Source organism: Podarcis cretensis, assembly GCF_951804945.1.
Source record: "Podarcis cretensis genome assembly, chromosome: 3".
Taxonomy (NCBI): domain Eukaryota; kingdom Metazoa; phylum Chordata; class Lepidosauria; order Squamata; family Lacertidae; genus Podarcis; species Podarcis cretensis.
In genome coordinates, this window is record NC_137172.1 from 60263095 (window position 1) to 60282977 (window position 19883).

The following is a 19883-nucleotide window of genomic DNA, read 5'->3' on the forward strand; positions in this document are numbered from 1 at the left end:
TCCAGGTGTTTCCCCTTCTCCTCCACAGCTTCTGAATTATCAAAGAGAGTATTCTGGTGCTCTGGCCAAAACAGATCAATAAAGAAAAGCTTTGGGCTGCTTCACATGATGTAACAGTTGATTGTTTTCTTCATTTGTAGAAGCAGTGAAAAGCATAGGGAGCTGTTTTATACCAAATCAAGTTACAAGAAAGGGGATTCTGACTAAGCATCAGGAAGAACTTTCTGGTGGTTAAGAACTATTAGAAGATGGAAAGCACTCCCTCAGAAGGTGGTGATCTTTCTCTTGTGGAAGGTGTTTAAGCAGAAGTTAGATGGCTATCTGTTATACATGCTTTAGTTCAAATTCCTGCATTGCAAGGGGTTGGACTAGATGATCCTTGGGGCCCTTCCAACTCCACAAATCTGATTCTATGAAAGTGTCTATTTATTAAAATGGTCCTGCTCTCTTGCTAACAATCTTTAGACATTCACACTAATTTTAAAAACAAATTTGAAACCCTTTGTCCTAATAGAAGTGATAGAAAAACCTTCAGCATTGCTGTTTAAAACAGGAGCAGGAGCTCTTCCTGTCAGCAGTTGGACCCAGTTTTCTAACTTCTTGCTGTGTTGTGTCCTGAGGCCACATCAATAAAATCATATCACATTTGCGGCAGGCCAGTGTTCAGACAGACGCTGAGAAGAAGTAACAATTGATCTGCTCCCCACAAAAACTTGCATTTTCCAAGTTTACTGTTCTTGCACAAGGTAATTGGCTATTGATATTCCAGCATGAATCTTTACTGCAGTGTGATCAATACCATGTATCATTGCCTAACGGGTCAGGAGCAGGGAGGTCATCTAAGGCGTTACACTGCCTGAGGACAAAACAAAAAATAGCTTCTAATTACCTTCAGATCTCAAAAGTCCACAGCAATTAGATTTGAGGGCCATAATATTTCATACCAGGAAAGTTAATTACATTCTGTATTTGATATAATAGATCTTGGCTATTGCATGTAGAAGAATAATTAGACGCATGTTAGAGCGACTCTGCATGTTATATGGCAATAACGTCGGCTGCAGGTTTTGCCTCGGCAAATACACAAAAAGTGTTGATTGCAGGATTCCAAGCCTTGGTTCCAAAGGAAAGAAAGGCATTCACTTCCTTATCCATTCTTCTATCAAGAAGAACTGCTCAAGGTGAAAGGAAAAGAGCACAGTCATAGTACAGAGAAACTTGAGTGCTGACGCTTTCTGTCTAGGAGGTCAAGATTTTCTATTGGCCAAGATAAGAGTGCAGCTTTTTGTGGCTTGAATAGCATCAAGACTTTTTGCTGTTTTCCCAGCCAATGCTTTTCAGTGATGCTTTTGATTTGAGCTGTTTATTTATAGCAGCTACTCAGCACCGAGTACAGCTCTTGCTGTAGGGAAGAGATTCCAGCAGTATTTAGGATATCCGATATATTAAAAAAACAAACCAACTGTGCCTATCAACATTAACAATCACATCTGTGCTATTTCATCAATAGTTCAATAAAATGGAACTGTAGGGTGATTTGCTAGCTGACATAAAGGAGGGCTTGAACATTTTGTTGATTGGATTGGCAATAATTAGATAAATCAGATCAAGTGAGGAGGTTTGGGAGATATATAATTTATGCTATACAAATATTTTCAGGTTAGAGACTTTTAAAATTATTGGCTGCCAATATACAGAGGAGGAGTAAGGCAGCCAGATAATTTTGTCAAAACCCAGAAAAATGGTTGCCTCACATATGTCAATCTGTTATTCATACGGGAGACAGTACACAAGTTGACCATGTCACAAAAAATGGGAGGAAATGACTGGGACATCAATAAATATCTGGAAATATATATGGGAAAATATTACCAAATATACCGATTGTTAGCATTGATAGATAATTCTATTAAACTTTGGATAATGTGGTATCTAACACCATCTGGGATATCTAGAAGATACAAGACAGGAAATGATAGATGTTGGAAACGTACAGCGGATAGAGCAGATTTTATCCACTGCTGGTGGAACCTATCCTGAGGCTAAGAAATATTGGCATGAAACTGTGTCTAATATAAACAATACAAGCACTCAGTACACTTAGACCCCAAAGCGTACTTAATAACTTTCTTTAAGGATGCAGTCCCCCAAGGTCAGAGAGAGATTCTTATAACTTATGGTTCTAGCAGCAAGGATTTTGTATGCAAAATATTGGGAGGGGAGAACACCCTTATTTAAGGGAATGGTTTATACAGTAATACTTTTGGAACTTTAAGCACCATCACCTGGATGCTATAGGTCTGACAGGGCAAAAGGAAAATAAATATTCTTTTCTTCTCTTTCTTTTTCTCACTCCTTTGGTGTTCTTTTTTATTTCTATTTGTTCCTTCTTTTTTGATTTTATATTTTGGATTTAAATAATAATCACTGTTATTTAAAGTTCACTTACAATCCGATACATCTTTGTAAACCAGGTAATGATTGTTTGGATGTCAGTCTGTTTCCTATTCCACTTTTTCTATTTTTACCTCTACTAATAATAGCAACAATCAGTGCTCCCCCCCCCTTTCTAAAAAAAATGTTTAGGGGTACTCTCATTTTCATACCCACATGGAAATACTGCCCCTCAATGAGGCCAAACTTAGATTCACAAAATGTTTAGGGGAATGCATACCCCTGCGTCCCCCCACAAAAAAGCACTGATAACAATAGTAATAAGAAAATAAAAATTTAAAACCCCTAACAAGCCTTTCTGTCAGCTATACATCAGCAACAACCCTATATTGATACAAAATTATTATTGTTTTATTATTTATTTATTTTTGTTAAGCAGGCTTGAGGAAAAGTACACTTTCCACTCCCTCTCTCTCTCTCTCTCTCTCTCTCTCTCTCTCTCTTTGTGTGTGTAAACCTTGTTTTGAGCATTATCAACATTCAAGCCTAACAAAGTCAAAACCTCATTGTTACAAGTAGCTCCCTATGCAGGAGCTGTTCAGCTGCAAACAAACCTGTATTTGATGCAGTAAAAATGCCTTGAAAACAAAAATATTTGCAGTATATTAGGCAGATATAGAAATACCTCCCTCTAGCGACTAAAGACCAGTAGTGATGTATGGAAGTGAGAGCTGGACCATCAAGAAGGCTGATCGCCGAAGAATTGATGCTTTTGAATTATGGTGCTGGAGGAGACTCTTGAGAGTCCCATGGACTGCAAGAAGATCAAACGTATCCATTCTTAAGGAAATCAGCCCTGAGTACTCACTGGAAGGACAGATCGTGAAGCTGAGGCTCCAGTACTTTGCCCACCTCATGAGAAGAGAAGACTCCCTGGAAAAGACCCTGATGTTGGGAAAGATGGAGGGCACAAGGAGAAGGGGATGACAGAGGACAAGATGGTTGGATAGTGTTCTGGAAGCTACCAGCATGAGTTTGAGGAAACTGCGGGAGGCAGTGGAAGACAGGAGTGCCTGGCGTGCTCTGGTCCAGGGGGTCACAAAGAGTTGGACATGACTAAACGACCAAACGACTAAACAACAGTGACTAAAGATGGTAGTTTGTGACCTCTTTTGATAGGCAACCTTAAGCCTTTGCTGTAGATTTTACCTTCCAGGTAAAGAAAATTATGCATGAACACTTAAATTTAAGCTACTGTATTAGGCCGCCTGTGAGAATAAAGAATTTTAGGCTGAAATACTTCAGCTTAACATGGTTAACTAAACTTGGTGCAAAACTTCACAAGAGCCCTCATGCCTCCTTCCCAAAGCTCAGCACCTTGTTTACCCAGCTCTGGGAAGGCAGCATGAGGGCTGGGGAGGCATCAAAAGTTGCCTTGGACTGTGTGTTGGACTACCCTGAGCTGGCAGTATTTTTGTCACCATATTGCAGATTTTTCTAGAAAAAGAGGTGCTGGAGCTCACCATGAACCCTTGTTCTCTTAGAATGGCAATGGCGCCCACCTGAGAGGTGCCAGAACTGAGTTCCAGCATGTTCTGGCTGGGAAAAAAAAGCCCTGCCCCAGAGGAGAGTGGTTTGTCAAACGCTTACTGGTGAGTTCATGGTTGAGGTGAGGTGTGGATTTCCCAGCTCCCTGCCTTTGCAATCATATTATATGAAATTTGGATCTTACCAGCATAGCGTGAGGGTACACGAAAATGATGTCAGTCCTGCACACTGCAGTTGGGCCCAGTACCGGGTTCAGGAGCTGTGAAGTGGTGCCATCAACTTGTCTCTCCTCTGATAGCACTTGTGAGAGCCTTGCAGTACACTTAGGTGGATGAACAGTTTATTACTGAATTTCTGCCAGAACGGATGCAAGACCTGAAGCAATTCTCAACTAGCATATTCTCTTCTACCACAGCATCTTTCTCAGATGTAACAGGGATAAATTATACCTTTAGAGAGCATCAATTATAGCCAATTACTCACATCTAGAACATAATGAAGATTACTGTATTTTAATCAAGATGTGATTTTTTTTTTTAAGTGACAAAGCCTTTATAATTCAGGAAGTGAAACTGTTATGTAATGTATGCTAGAGAGGTATACTGATAATGTACTCATTTCAGCCTACTAATTTGGATGCTTTATTATCATAGGTACACATATTTTGGGGGAGAAGGAGTTGCTGAGCAGCTGCTGTAGCATTTTCTGCATGAAACATGTTTATTACTATCATGGTGGATGAAGATTGAAAGCTAGTAATGGGGGGAAAAGTGAGGCTTATATACATTTACTTTGCAACTTTCGTGCCAGGTGGCATACCCATTTGGCTCCACAGAACTACCTTGTGAGGTAGTGACCAGCTCAAGGTGACTTAGTGAGCTTCATGGCTGGTTTGGGGGGGGGTTTGTCTACAGTGGGGTCTCCCAAGCCCTAGTTTGACCGTCTTAATAAGCAGCCCATTCAGGTTTTCAGAGTGGTGTTCACTTCTCTGGGCTTCTTGAAAATGAGCAAAGAATGGGAATGATTTCAACTTTTTGCTTCCAAATTTGGTGTTCGTTAAGGAATATATAACTTGTTATTTTACACACACACACACACACACACACACACACACACACCCCATGCTCTCTCCTATTTGTAGAAATGTGCTTTTCCCAAGGCCTTTTTTCAGACATACATAGTTCTCTTCCCTCCTCCTCCAAGCTCACAAAAAGCCTGTATTGTTGGGAGACTGCCTGGTCCAAAATCACACACTACGTTTTCTCGCCAAGCAGGGATTTGATCCCAGGTATCTGTAGGTATAACCCAACACAATAACCACTATAGCACCCTGGCTGTGATTTACATCTCTGGTTCCAGCAAAACTAAGCCACCAAAAATAGGGATTTGGAATTGGTGAGTTTTGTTGCAAAGCTGGAAGGCTGCCTGGATGGTATGTTGCACATGTACAGAATCATGTTCCATGGGGGCACAATATCATTCATCACATCTTGTCAGTACAAGATGCCTCAGCAAATATATGGTCTACATCTTCAGTGAAACCTACCCCACACAAATATTGAAGCCTCTTGCATCTGTGGGCTGTAGCCCACAGTATCAGAGCTGACAAAGCCAATTAAGTAACTAGTGGAACAGGACATCCAGAATCCAGAATGGATTCTAGAATGAATGGCAGAACTTCAGAAGACTTCCAGATAGAAAAGTTGTGTCTGGCAAATCTTTTTCAAGCAGCACCAGGTGGGCCCTCCCTTCTGCAGCGGCATTGCCAGGGGAAAGTGCCATTTGACTGGGGGGAAATGAAATCCATTTGTAGAACCACCAAGAAGACATTGCCATTTTGGGAACTAAATCTTTAAATATTTGTAACAATGCTTTTGGAAAGGCTCAAGCTGTATACAGTGAATAACCTTGACAAATGTCAACATAGTATGATCAGTTCTGCAGCTTAAAAAATAAATAAATACAGAGACAGCCTCAGACATACAGATGAATGATATTATCTAAAATGTATTGAACTTTAAAAGGGTGGTAAATGAACAAACATTGCTCTATGCTACCTCTCAATTATTTGAAATAAATAGGTTGCTACAACCAATAATTCATTGTATCATTCCGGTTTAACATTGCACTAGAGCATTTATAATGTGGCATTAAAGTGAAAGGTACTCAAGTACAGTGGTACCTCGAGTTACAAACGCCTCAGGTTACAAACGCTTCAGGTTACAAACTCTGCTAACCTGGAAGAGTTACCTCGAGTTGAGAACTTTGCCCCAGGATGAGAACGGAAATCGTGTGCCGGCGGCACAACAGCAGCAAGAGACCCCATTAGTGAAAGCACGCCTCTAGTTAAGAACAGACCTCTGGAACGAAATAAGTTCGTAACTAGAGGTACCACATATTAATAGGCTAAGAGATTGTGAGTTCCTCTATTTCTCAAATCCTGCAAGAGAGAGCTGAGCACGTCGGTCACGCAGATGGTCAGTCCAGATGGAGATGTGAACTGCTTTCCATTGAGTCTAATGGATGCTTCTGATATGGAGGGATGCAAGCACACACCCGGCCCATTAGCCACACAAAGCTTGATTATAGCTGGGTCTATGCCATAGCAGAGGCCTTCTGAAGTCAGTAGGTGCAGTGGTCTGTACATGCTTCAACTGTGGGTTTTGCTCTTCTTTTTCTTAGCTCAGCATGGATAGTGGTCTGGTCTTCCTTAGTTTGATATTTTCTTTTTAGCTTCTTTTTTCTCTGAAAGGCACCTTTACCCTCCCTTGTTGATCTGTATTTCCTATTTTTCTTAAAAAGAATAAGCACATTTATTTAAATTGAGCCTGACACAATCTGGATTAATGTTGCATGGTTCCTTGCTTATACTTACAGTACTTGGGGAGTGAATACACACAATCCCTTTCCACAATATGAGGGGACGTGAGAATTGCATCGTCCAGCCATGGCCCTTTGCATCGGCCAGATATGCCCTCCCTGCAGTGCATGGTCGTAAGCTCAGCCTTAGTGGGCATTATAAACTCAACATTCCTCCACGGACTCCTGGAAGTCCCGGGCCAATTAAGATTTCCCATCATTTGGAGGAGCCATATGTCTGTACATCCTTACACATGCAGGGCCCATTACCACTGAGCCTGAACTTGCAACCATCAGAGAGGCATGGCCCAGCCAGCACAATCCCACTTTCTCCTCAACATGCAAGGGGTGTTTTTATGAACACCCTGTTGCCAACCTGTAACTACTGACTGTTCTGTTGTGTAATGATAGTGAAACTGGGTCTCTGTGTAGTTGTGCTTCTACAGCTTTGTACTTAAAAGTATGGTAAGATAGGAGCCAACTTCTAGGGGCCGAGGGGGTCTATGCCCCCTCCAATAAAATATTTGTGGGGGCCAGGGGCTCCCAAAGTTGATGGGCCTTACCGTTTAAATGGTGTGTGTGCACCATGTCATGTGATTGCTTATGTGGGGTGGGGCTTACCTAGACACCTCAATATTTTATTCAAGTTGGCACACCTGTAAGACACTGAGCTTTGTGCATCTGTGAAGGGAAGCATTTTCCTGTGACCACAACTCTGACCATGTCAGCCTAGAGTGACCACCCCTACTCCTCAGGTTTTTGTAAGACTCATATCTGTCATGAGTAATAAGAAAAAGCAATTTCTACATTTATTAAAAATCACTTTATTTCTCATGATCTTATTACTAGGGCTGCCATTCAATAAAAAATGTAGTTGATTAATCCTGTAAGATTTAGTCAATACTTTTGTGTATAAATTTGCATATGATAATACAATTGTGCTTGTAAAAGTCTTGCTTTTAGGCAGCAGCAAAAAAGTTGCCGCATGGTAGAAAAGGAGTGCCTCCTTTCTAAACTGGCACACTGTGGTTTTTATAACTGTGTCCATTAAAAATACTTTTTTTTAATAAAGAAACAACCTGTGGCCTGATTAATTAGAGGCACCTTTAAGTCAAGTGAAATGTTCTAAATTGATTAATTTATTAGGCTAATTCAATGAATGTTGCAGCCTTTACATATCATACATTTAACACAAATAGATAACAAGGGAAGGAAGCAACAAAAAATAAGTAAACAAAATATACAAAGGTGAATGAAACAGAATTACATAGCATACAACTGAAAGCAATTCAAAATACAAATAAAAACTAAGAAAAATGATCAATGGAGGCCCTGCAAGGCTTCTCCTTAGTTGGAAATGGTGAATGGAGCATCACCTCCTCCCAGACATTATGGAACATATAACTACAAAAGCTGCAAGCTCTACACAGGTGCTATTTCCCATTAAAGAAGAGGCCTTGCAGCATCTCTCCAATATGAAAGTGAGACCTCTCTGATTCCCATTACTCCCCCCACCCCCACCATGCAAATGTTCAGGAATAATTGGATGGTGGTGGGCACAGGGTTCAAATCCCACCTCAAGTCAGGGCCAGGTCAAAAGGAGCTACACCTGATACAAATAAGGTCAGACTTTTCAAGCGTGTGTACATGCATGCCTGTCAAAGAGAATCACATTTTTAGTCCTTCTCTTCTCATTCAGAGTCTCACAGCATCATTACTCAATGTGCTTGAAGTTGAATTACAGAGTTGGAAGGGACCATGAGGATCATCTAGTCTAGAGTTGTCTTATCTTGAAGAGCAAAAAAGAGCACAGCCTGAGCCACTGCCAGCCCAAGCCAGGGAAAGAGGCAGGCGGATGCGCGGGTGGGTGGGGCTGCCACACATTTCTCTCTCCAGCTTGGGCTGGCAGTGGCTGCAGTGTGCAGAGCACCCATGCCCATCTTTCCCTGGCTTGAGCTGGCAGCAGCCACGGCATGCAAAGCAGCCTGAGCCACCCACGCCTGAGCTGCCTGACCCCCCCCAAAAAAACTGAACCCCTCAAACCCCAGACACTTGCTATAAATGTAAACATCCCCCCCAGGTGGGTGTGTAGGCCCCCCAAAAGAGGACATGTCTGGGATTTCCTGGACGTAAGGCAACCCTAATCTATTCCAACCCCTGCAGTACAGGACTCTTTCACCCCATGTGGGGCTTGAAGGCATGACCCTGAGATTAAGAGTCTCATGCTCTACTGACTGAGCTATCCCTATACAACCCTATACCTTGGTTGTCAAACTTTATCTGTTCTGGGAGTCCATTCGACTCCCGGAACCGTTTGAAAACCAAGGTGTGGCTTCCAATTGGCTGCAGGAGCTTCCTGCACTCAATTGGAAGCTGCAGAAGCCGCGTTGGATGTTCAGCTTCCCCAAAACGTTTGCAAACCAGAACACTTACTTCCGGGTTTGCGGCGTTCGGGACCTGATTTGTTCAGGAGCCAAGCCGTTCGAGAACCAAAGATACCACTGTAATGCTGCAGGAAGCAAGGGTTTCACAACACTTTTGCTACTGCTACTAGTTAATATTTATTAAGTACCAAGATTCCATAGTGTTGGTTCAGAATGCAAACATGATGTATTAGGAGGGGAGTGAGGGAGAAGCCATGTCAATCACCCCGACCTCCTTTGAAACACCACAAGCAAGCAATCAATCAAAAGGAGAAAATGATAAGTACTATCATCAGTACAACTTGAGTAAAAAACTATCAAAGGCCAGGAGAGTACAAGAATTCTCAATTCACAGGCAGCTGCTTAAAATCAGATTATCCGTGCTGATAATGTTGTTGAACCTTAGAGCTGGCCCTTGGCCCTTAGGTTAAAACACAACAGTTTTTACTGCTGATTAGAGAAGAGAGATTACAGGCAAGCAATGCACCAGCCTCAATATTGTTGCCACAGGACATCTCTAAAGTCTTGAAAAAGATGCTTGACAAATATGCAGTGATTGTGCAAATGGTATTGCTATTGTGTGCATGGGGGAAGACTTCATTGGCTTTCGTATGCGGCCATTCACAGAGGACAGATGGAGAAAATAGGGATGGCAAATAAGGTACTAACTTTGAGAAATACACTGGTGACAGAGAAGATGTAGCAGAGGAGCTAAAAGGTGAATTTCAGTAAAGACTTTTCAGGAAAGGGAGTGCTGAGTAGTGATGGGCGATTTCCCATCAGCCAACATCAGACTGACTTGGAAAATAAGTCAAACTACTTTACAAAATTGAAATACCTTAGCTACTTTCCTGAGCCAACCCAATTTCAGAAGTTATTTACCACCTCAGCCTGCAAAACACTCACCATCTATGATTGCCAATCCCTCAGTATTTATTTCTAAGCAACAAATTTTCTTACTTGGAGTAATAGAATGGAGTGTTTTCTGGGACAAAAAGTATTTTGTTGCTTCCTTTTCTTTCTATTCATCATCCAGCTAGGGTGCTTATGGGAGAAACATCTTCCAGCTGGACAAAACAAAGGCCAGTGCAGATGCAATGCCACAGAATGAGATTAGTCAGCGCTCGCCTATGTGGGCTAGGACACACTGCCAATAAGCAATGCCTGGTAGTGTGAGAAAGGTTCTGGGATCTAATACCTGTGTCATTAAAAGAAATTGGATTCACGGATTATTCTGTTGCATTTCTACAAAGCAAAATTATTTATCTTGCCATCCTTCTAATTTAAATGACAGGATTTTGCAGAGCATTTGTTTAAGCTAATCTCAGAACATACCATACTCCTTTAAAGTACTAACTGTTGCAAAGGGAAACAATACTCTCAGTTGGTAGAGAACTAAACAAGAATGAAAAAATGATAGGTCATGTATAGGATTTGGATGAAACTAGCTCCTTGAGAGGAATTTTAGCAAAGAGACTGAAAAAGATATTAATAAAACTCATACACAAAGATCAAGCAGGCTTCCTACCAGGCAGACAAATGAGAGATAACATAAGAAATATAATTAATGTTATAGAATATCTGTCTGATAGGTGCGATAAACAAGCAACTTTAATGTTTGTGGATGCAGAAAAGCCCTTCAATAACGTAATTTGGGAATTTATGTTGAAAAGTTTAGAACATATGGAAGTTGGACAAGAGTTTTTCAATGGCATAAAGGCAATTTATACAGAACAGAGAGCAAAATTGATAGTGAATAATGTTATTACTGAAGATATAAAAATATCTAAAGGAACAAGACAAGGTTGCCCACTATCGCCATTGTTATTTATAAAGGTTCTGGAAGTCTTCCTAAATGCAATCAGACAAAATAAGCAAATAAAAGGGGTAACAGTAGGTCTAAATGAGTATAAAGTTAAAGCTTTTGCCGATGATCTGGTACTGACTATGGAAGAACCAATAGAAAGTATAAAGGAGGTATTGAATGAGATGGAACAATTTGGGATGGTGGCAGGTTTCAGATTAAATAAGAGAAAGACAAAAATGATTGTAAAAAATATGGAACAAAATATGGTTGAATTAATGCAGCAACGAACGGAGATAGAGGTGGTGAAAAAGGTTAAATATTTGGGAATTTGGTTATCACCCAAGAATATTGATTTTTATCAAAACAATTATATCCCGGTTTGGAAGGGAATAAAGAAGGATCTGGAGGTGTGGGCAAGAATGAAATTATCTTTCTGGGGAAGAATCTCTACGATAAAAATGACGGGGCTACCAAAGATGTTATTTTTATTTCAGACTATACCCATACTAAAGGGTATAGGAATTTTCAAAGAATGGCAAAAAGTGATTTCAAGGTATATCTGGCAGGGGAAGAAGCCTAGAATAAAATTTAAGTTATTGATGGATGTAAAAGAAAGAGGAGGCTTCGCCCTGCCAGATATGAGACTGTATTATGAAGCAGCTTGTCTATGTTGGTTAAAAGAATGGATAAAGTTAGAAAACAAGGAATTACTAGACCTCGAAGGATTTGATAACAGATTTGGGTGGCACGCGTATCTCTGGTGTGATAAAAAGAGGGTTCATAAAGGATTTGGCAACCACATCTTCAGGGGCTCTCTAATAGAGGTCTGGGAAAGATATAAAAATATATTGGAACCAAAAGTCCCACATTGGTTGTCTCCGTTAGAGGTAATAAGTGTGAAGAAGACTAATATGAGAGATAAATGGGCTACTTATGGTGAATTGGTAATTAACGAGGGAGGGAAATGGAAACTGAAGCCATATGAACAAGTTAAAGAGCAAGTATATGATTGGTGGCATTATCTCCAATTAAATGCAACATTTAAAAAAGATCTGAAGGAAAAAGGTTATATAGAAAAAGAATCAAGTTTCCAAAAAGACATAATAAATAATGAGTATAAAACTTTGTCAAAAATGTATAAGATATTGCTGGAATGGTTTACGAAAGATGAAGAGGTTAAGTCGGTAATGATACTGTGGGCAAAGGATTTTGGGTACAATATTCAATTTGAAGACTGGGAAAAATTGTGGAAAGAGCATATAAAATTTACGGCATGTACATCACTGAAACAGAATGTGATGAAAATGTTTTACAGATGGTATATGACACTTGTAAAATTAGCAAAGATGTATAAGGTTGATAACAAATGTTGGAAATGTAAAGATAAAGAAGGGACATTCTTTCATCAGTGGTGGGAATGTAAGAAAGTGAAAAGTTTTTGGGAAATGATATATAATGAGCTGAAAAAAATGTTAAGATATACTTTTGTGAAAAAACCCGAAGCTTTTCTTCTAGGTATTGTAGGAAAGGACATAGGAAAAAAGGACTGCAAGCTTTTCCAATATGCTGTAACGGCAGCCAGAATCCTGTTGGCCCAGAAGTGGAAACAAGAGGAGATACCGACGATAGAAGAATGGAGATCAAAAGTGATAGACTATGCAGAATTGGATAAATTAACTGGGAAAATTAGATATACTAAAGACCAAAAGTTCATCGAGGACTGGGGAAAATTTGTGGATTATCTGAAAAATATATGTGGTGTAAACACAACGCTAGTGGGATTTAAAGAGGCACTGTAAATAAAAATAAGTATTGTTTATTAGAAATAATGGGAGTAAGGAGGAATAATGGCAATACGAAAGAAAGGAATGTGTATTAAAGGTATAAATATGGATGATTGTCAGAGACGCTGAAGGAAGTCAAAAACAGTCACAATTTGTTGTATGCGGGATTAAATGAATAATTGGATGGAAATTTATAAAATGCAAATAAAAAAAATTTATAAAAAAAAGAAACTAGCTCCTTGAGAATTGAAAGTAAGCTGATAAAAATATATCATTGACCAATGTTCTGAGCATAATTTGTAAACATTCCTTTAGTTATCACACATGAGAATGAGGCATTCTTTTGTCATTTTTTTGTAACGCTAGGCATAACCTTTCACAAACTCTCTCTCTTCACTAGAAAAGGTGAAGAACAAAGACAGCCCAAAATACCAATACTGAGATTCCTAAGAATATTTTAGCGTTCCTCTGCTGTGCATTGTACTTTGTAGGCTGTGTGTCTAGATTCATATATCCTTCCCCCCTCCCCCAAAAGTTACTTCTACAACAAGGGGTTCTAGAGCTGTTATTGCACTTCATAAAATCCATAAATATATAGCAAAATGGCAAACAGAAGCTGGCACGTGGTCACGTTTTGCTCAGATTTTTCTTTTTCAGGATTTTTTTTACTTGTATCACCACCTCTTGGCCCGGCAGAAAGGTTGAGGGTGGTACCAAGGTAGCTCTCCTTTCCATTCCACTAGACTTCTTTGATTTAGATGTTCATTTATTCTAAAAACTGTCTGACAATACTGAAAGGCATATTGGTAATTTTGTTGCAAACATTTATTGCAATTAAAGCATAAAAATATAATGCCAAAGTAATGGCATACAATTACAATTTTAAAATCAATTTTAAAATCAACATCATTTAAAGATTATAAATGGATTTCAAAAATAACACTTGGAAAAAAGACAGAATTGCATTCCAAAATACTGCAAAAACTGGTGCTCTTTTCTAACCAGTAAGGAGGTTTACCCAGCTTCTATTTCAAGCAAATTCACTTTTTCTTCCCTCCTTTTCCTCCTTTTCCTCCTCCCTTTTTTTTCTTCTGCACATCTGGGGTTTTCTTTTCTTGCTCTGCTCGAAGAGCGGCTTCTTCAGCTGCTAGTGCTTCTAATCTTAAGCGCTCAGCTTCTAATAGCTTAGATCTGTATGCTTCCCGGACGCTGAGCACCCTGCCTCGTGCTTCATCTAAGGATGCCTATCCAAAGACAAACACATCCACTCTATTCAAAATTAAACCTATAGGTATATAATAAATCTAGTGCCTTTCTAGTAATATTTTAAGTACTTCATTTAGTTCATAAATATGTGGGTCCTTTCCTTTTCTCAATTACATGGCTTAATTTTGTTTTGCTTAAATTAGTTTTGTTTTGCTTAAATTAGTTTTGTTTAATTATATCAAATGGGAGAAGCTATCATTTACCTTTTCAAGTGTATACTTATATATCTTGGGTGTATACCTAAAACAACAACCAAATATTTTGAGCAGATTTCAGTGTTCTAAAATTCTGTAACGCTTACTTCACAACCAAGAAAACTGCACAATGAATTCCTTACTTATTATCTGACACCAGGCCTTTTCTACCTATGGAAAAATTCTGCATCTTGATACAAGAATGTTAAAATGCAACAAATGTTCTAAAGTATAAGACACATCAAATGTGTATGCAAATTATTACAAGATGTTATTTCCCAGAAGTCTGTAGTAGCATAGAAGGTACTGTAATAAAAAATCCTAAGTATTATCTCTTCAATACTGTGGGTTGCACAACTTTTATAAAAGCATGAATATTTTAGTTGCCTAGAGCTCATGTATATTTTCTCACAAAGTTTTTATTTTTCTAATGACCACACAGATGTATTATACTGAAGGTTTTTAAAGATGTGTGTCTAGGGGCTGCTTGTTCATACATAACTCTAAGTAGCAATACTAAAAAAACTGCCTAGGGAGCAAGCCCCATTGAACCCAGCAGGACTTCTCTGAGTAAACAAGCACAGGATCATGTTGTTGCTATTTATGGTCACTATAACTGCATGTTGTACTTCCTCTCTGTCCTCAGCATGTCAAATTTGGATTGATGATAAAAAAAAAAGAAAAGGAAGAAAAGGAAGTGAAAGGAAATCAGGAAAAATATGAACCGAGCAAAAACGTAACAGGTAAGCATAAATAAATAAATAAGACATTTATTCAAATGATTAGCAGAATTATGCATACTTACCTGAAGACTGTCATACATATCAAGTACATTTTGCTTCAACCGATTCCTAGCTGTGTGTTCTTGCCCTCTGTGTTCTCCAACCATCTCTCGAAATTGTCTAAAATGATTTATTTCTTCTGCCTTACGCATCTCTTGCTCTTGAATAATAGCTTCATTTTTCAAGACAGGTTCAGGTAGTGTTTTTCTGTGGGTAAAGCAGAGATTAAATAGTTCCCTTTGATGTGCTGCTTAGTTAGAATTGATTTCAGAAGCTCAGATCCAGATCCACTCCATCTCCATAGCTTTGGGAGCAGGACATGCTTAGAAAATGGGACTAGGCACAAATAAGACAACACGGTGTACTGCTAAGTATAAAGGCATATAAAGGTCTGTATCCGGGGAAGCCATCCTTTTCGCAAAAGGACTTTTGATTGAGCGGAATGAACTTCTCAAGTGCATGTTGTGTTCTCAACCCTCTAGAGGGGAAGTGCCGTCACACAAGTGGGAGTTCTTGTGCTAATGGGATAACTTCATGGGATACAACTAACCATAGGAGCTAGATGAGTACTTTAAAATATTTCTTAGGGTTGCCATATGTCTGGAATTTCCTGGCCATATAGGGAATACTGCATTTGGCAACAGTGTCCAGGTAGAAATCGGTAAAACCTTCAAGATGTAATGGCAACCCATGTTGGTGATGTCAATTTTGCCGAACTTCCATCAAAGTCATTTTTTTGCAAAACAAAACCAAAAAGCTCAACAACTTTTCCATCACCGTTTGAAATATGGCAACCCTACATTTCTTAACTTTTACACATTAAAAAATATATATGTTGTAACCAAACTTTAAACACTTGCTGCAATTTACCTAATATAAGGAGAGAGGTCTAAAGGTTCCTTCCGCTGCGTTTCAGCAACTACTCCAGCGGGGGACACCACTAGTTCAGAAACAGGAGAAGCAGTCCCTGGCCAGAAAAGAGAAACTGGTCAAAACTTTAGTACCATATTATCCCAGACATGATAGTTATATATTGACCTGATCCAAAGATATAAATATGCACCAGCATGTATATTTGCAAAGTCACATGATGATTAGATGGCCAGTGAAGTCACCTTTACCCAAACTGAACTGCTGCCTGGTAGAAGAGCTTGGGCTCTATCCCAGTCTATAGAAACAGATTGTCAGTACTGTCAAAGCTAACAATTTTTTACCCATCTGAATGAAACTGCACCTCCAGACCATGTCTATCTATGTATGAGATCCCTGGTTGCACAGCAAGGTGTAAGCCTTTCTCCTTGTGCCATATTTCCTATATCCTTCCAGTCACTAGGCTACAGACTTAATTAGCTGGCTTCCACTCCATTTCTGGGCATAGCTGTCAACTTATCCCTTTTCCTGCAAGGAATCCTATTCGGAATAAGGGAATTTCCCTTAAAAAAGGAAAACGTTGACAGCTATGTTTCTGGGACCAATACAAAGTGCTGGGTTTAACCTCTAAAGCCCTAAAATGACTTGGGGCTGGGTTACCTGACAGTTCACCATCCCTCATACCTATCTGTCCAGACCCTGCAACTTCCTTGGAAGCCCTCCTCCAGGTTTCCTACCTAATTAAGTGAGAAAAAACAGCTACAAGGGAAAGGTGGTGGTATCTCCCCATGTATGGAATGTCTCCCCCGCCCCCCCCAAAAGCTTGCCTGGCACTTCACTACGGTCTTTATGACACCAGAAGAAGACCTCCTTGTTTTTCCAGGCCTTTTATAATTACAACCCATTGAGTGCTTCAGCTTTTGTGCAAGGGATTTTAAGCTAGTGTTAACTATTTTAAATGCTAGGTTTCTGCTTGCTTTAGTTGCTTTTTTGCTCAGCTTTTTTTTTTAGCTTATCTTATTTCAGTGTAACTGTTTCAGCTGTGAATTATATTTTGTAATTTATGTAAACTGCCCAGAGAACTTAGTTGTATGAGTAATATACAAATGATACAAATGCAATTGACAGAAAGACAGATACCTTAAGTGCATGATGTGTGTATATACAAGAGCCATTAGGCCTTCTGACTGGGAGTCACACAGTAGATGTTAATCCTTCCTTCCATGCTGTTCTCCCAACAAAAATGGCCAGTGAAGCTCCCAGGGGGGGAGTTGACATGGACACAAAGAGCAGCCTCCCTCCTGGGCCAAATGTCAGACTGCCAGGAGGATTTTCACTAGGAAAACATAGTGAGGGAAACATCCTTCCTCCAAGCTGCTGCCCCTGACTTGGATCGAGAGCCTGTGCAGCAGGGTTGTTTATGTTGTGAACCACCCTGAGATCTACAGGTATAGGGAGGTATACAAATTTAATAAATAATAATAAAATAATAATAGTTTGGACTGCAGTATTTTTGCTAAAATGCATTCCAAAAGCAAGGTATATTCAGAAGTGATTTGACAAGCAGCATATGATAGTAAAGAATATTTTGCCTATTACCAACACAGCCTGGTTGGTAATGACACACATTTTATTTCATTCCACAAATCCTACACCTTAAAACTGTTTCTTCAAGGTTTTCATAGGTAAGAAAGCTTGTATTATTTTAGGGTTGCCATGTGTCCTCTTTTTCCAGGACACCTTTCAGCGGTAAAATTTGAGATAAATTGCATTTATTTGCTTTGAGTGGCCGTTATAGCAGTCATAGCATCCTCTTTTTTGCTCTTCAAAATATGGCAACCCTATTTATGTAGGCATACACATACCTGTTTCTCCTGAACTCACTCTAGTGCTGACACTGTCGGCCTCAGATGCAACCAAACCTTTCCGCGCACATTTATTAATAAACTGCATGCGCTCCTGAACAGCCTGCAAAGAGAGTTTTATTGCAAATATTTGAAGTACTGCATGCTATATTAATTACCAAGCCATTTTTATATAGGAACATTTTTAGCACTGGCAAAAGATATATTCAATAATTCATGAATTTTATAGATGCAAAAGCCAGAATTTTAGGCTAAAAGCTTAATATGATCATAAAAATTCTATGCATCCATGCACTGGTAAGCACTGGCTATCAACATGGATTTAAAGCCTCTTGGTTTTATCAATACCAACATGTATCTAGCATGGATATCCAAAAGCAATTATAATAGTTTTCCCACCCTCAAGTCTGTTTAGAAGATGCTTCCAAAGCCAACATCTTGTTTATGATTCCCAGTTCACATGTAAACAAACAAGATTGGCTTGGCCTGTTGGTTGTTGGGTTGGCATTGCAAACAGACTTGGGACATCGGGAAATAGGGTTCTTCTATACAGCGACAACTGGTGAAGCAATTTTTAAACCCTCCCTTCCTTTCCCACATAATATTGATGTTTATTGCAATAATGTGAGTCCAAATTAACACACTGTAGCCTTGGAATGCCTGTTTGCTCCAAATCAAATCCTGCCAACAGGAGGTCCTTTCATGGCTGACAGTCTCCAGGAAAAGGTTGCCAGGCAGGAATGCTCTCCTATATTTTATAATTTTGAAATGACTGACAAAACAGTCCTTGAGGCAGATCTACAAAAAGCCAGGCAATACAAAGCAAGGTCTTCCACAACCTTGTTGTCTGTGATGGAGAATGAGTAGGTGGTCACTCCCTTTCTTCCACTCATGCCATTTTTCTTAAAGTAATCTGGAAAGCTATTATTCCCTTCCCCCTTCAAATAAGTTGAACTTGGGGAAAGGAGATTACCTTTTTCGGAGGCACAAATTTTCAACAACAAAGAATGTGTCACAATTAGGAAAATGATCTCAATGATTGTCATCCAGATGGAATGGGGGGGGGATCCGGCTTCTCAGACAGGAGAGCAGTGGAGCAGAATCCAAAACCAGAGGCAAGCTGGCGGGGAGTAGCTAAATACACAGTTCAAAATTAGGGGAGGCAGGACGAATGAGTAGCCACCCAGAGTGGCTGGGGAAACCCAGCCAGATGGGCAGGGTACAAATAAATTATTATTATTATTATTATTATTATTATTATTATTATTAGTGGTGGGTGCTTGTCTTCTTCCAACTCCAAAAGGCAGCTATTGTGTCTGACTTTGTATGGAGAAAGAAACTAAAAGGCATGCTACAGAAAGCCAGGATTTGACACTTCACTGGTTATGTTAGGAGACTCATCTACTCAGGGAAGTCTTTAGCATATGCACCGCCCAGTGCCCCAAAATTTAGTTTAGCTGCCCCCAAATTAACTTTTATTGAGATTTTTTGGAAGGGGGGAAGCCAAAATTGTTGAGCTGCTTTTGGTAGGGGAAATCGCTCACCTGTAACAACAACACAGTGGAAAAAGCTGCTTTTGTTTCCTAACTCGTCAAGAATGTTTGACGCTATGGGGTAACAGAGCAACAGAGGAGGGGGGCGGGGACTTTCACTCCATTGCTTTTCACTGCCACCAATCGAGAGGGACTAGTATACAGCAGTAGGTATACATTTGGCACCCCCCAGAATTCGGCACCCGAGTGCACCACACCCTGAGTAATGACGGCCCTGCATCTACTACCACATCTACTTCATGTGAGGTACTTATATGAATACATTTCTAAGAAAGACAGGAAAGTCTAAATCATTGCATGTCTGCTACATGCCCACTTCTCCCCTGTCTGACCACTAGTTTGTGTTTGAGCTGAATACTATCTTAGAGAACAAAAACAAAGAAATAAGCTTGCATTTTCTCACCCAATCCTTTGCCCATTGCCCCATAATAGAGCCACTGCTGGTAAGATGGCCACAATATACCAGGCACAGTCAATGTTAGGGCAAGCAACAGATAGATAGTCAAAAAGCCTGACATGGCATAAGACAGCTTCCTGT

At 39.8% G+C, this 19883-nt stretch overlaps 1 protein-coding gene across 3 annotated transcripts in view; it reads right to left on the reverse strand.

The window, feature by feature from the left end:
* Window positions 1–6332: 6332 nt before the first annotated feature.
* The window catches only part of ADGB (androglobin), a 63644-nt gene continuing 50093 nt past the window's right edge, over window positions 6333–19883 (reverse strand). For 2 of the 3 annotated variants that reach the window (XM_079970859.1, XM_079970861.1), the window contains 4 exons: window positions 17793–17895; window positions 15928–16024; window positions 15081–15264; window positions 13623–14059 (listed from right to left, as the gene is read on the reverse strand). In XM_079970859.1, the coding sequence (XP_079826985.1) occupies window positions 13856–14059; window positions 15081–15264; window positions 15928–16024; window positions 17793–17895 (588 nt within the window). In that variant the 3' untranslated portion in view covers window positions 13623–13855. Of the gene's footprint in view, window positions 6736–13622; window positions 14060–15080; window positions 15265–15927; window positions 16025–17792; window positions 17896–19883 lie in introns of those variants that run through there. The other variant, XM_079970860.1, reaches the window with a different exon arrangement.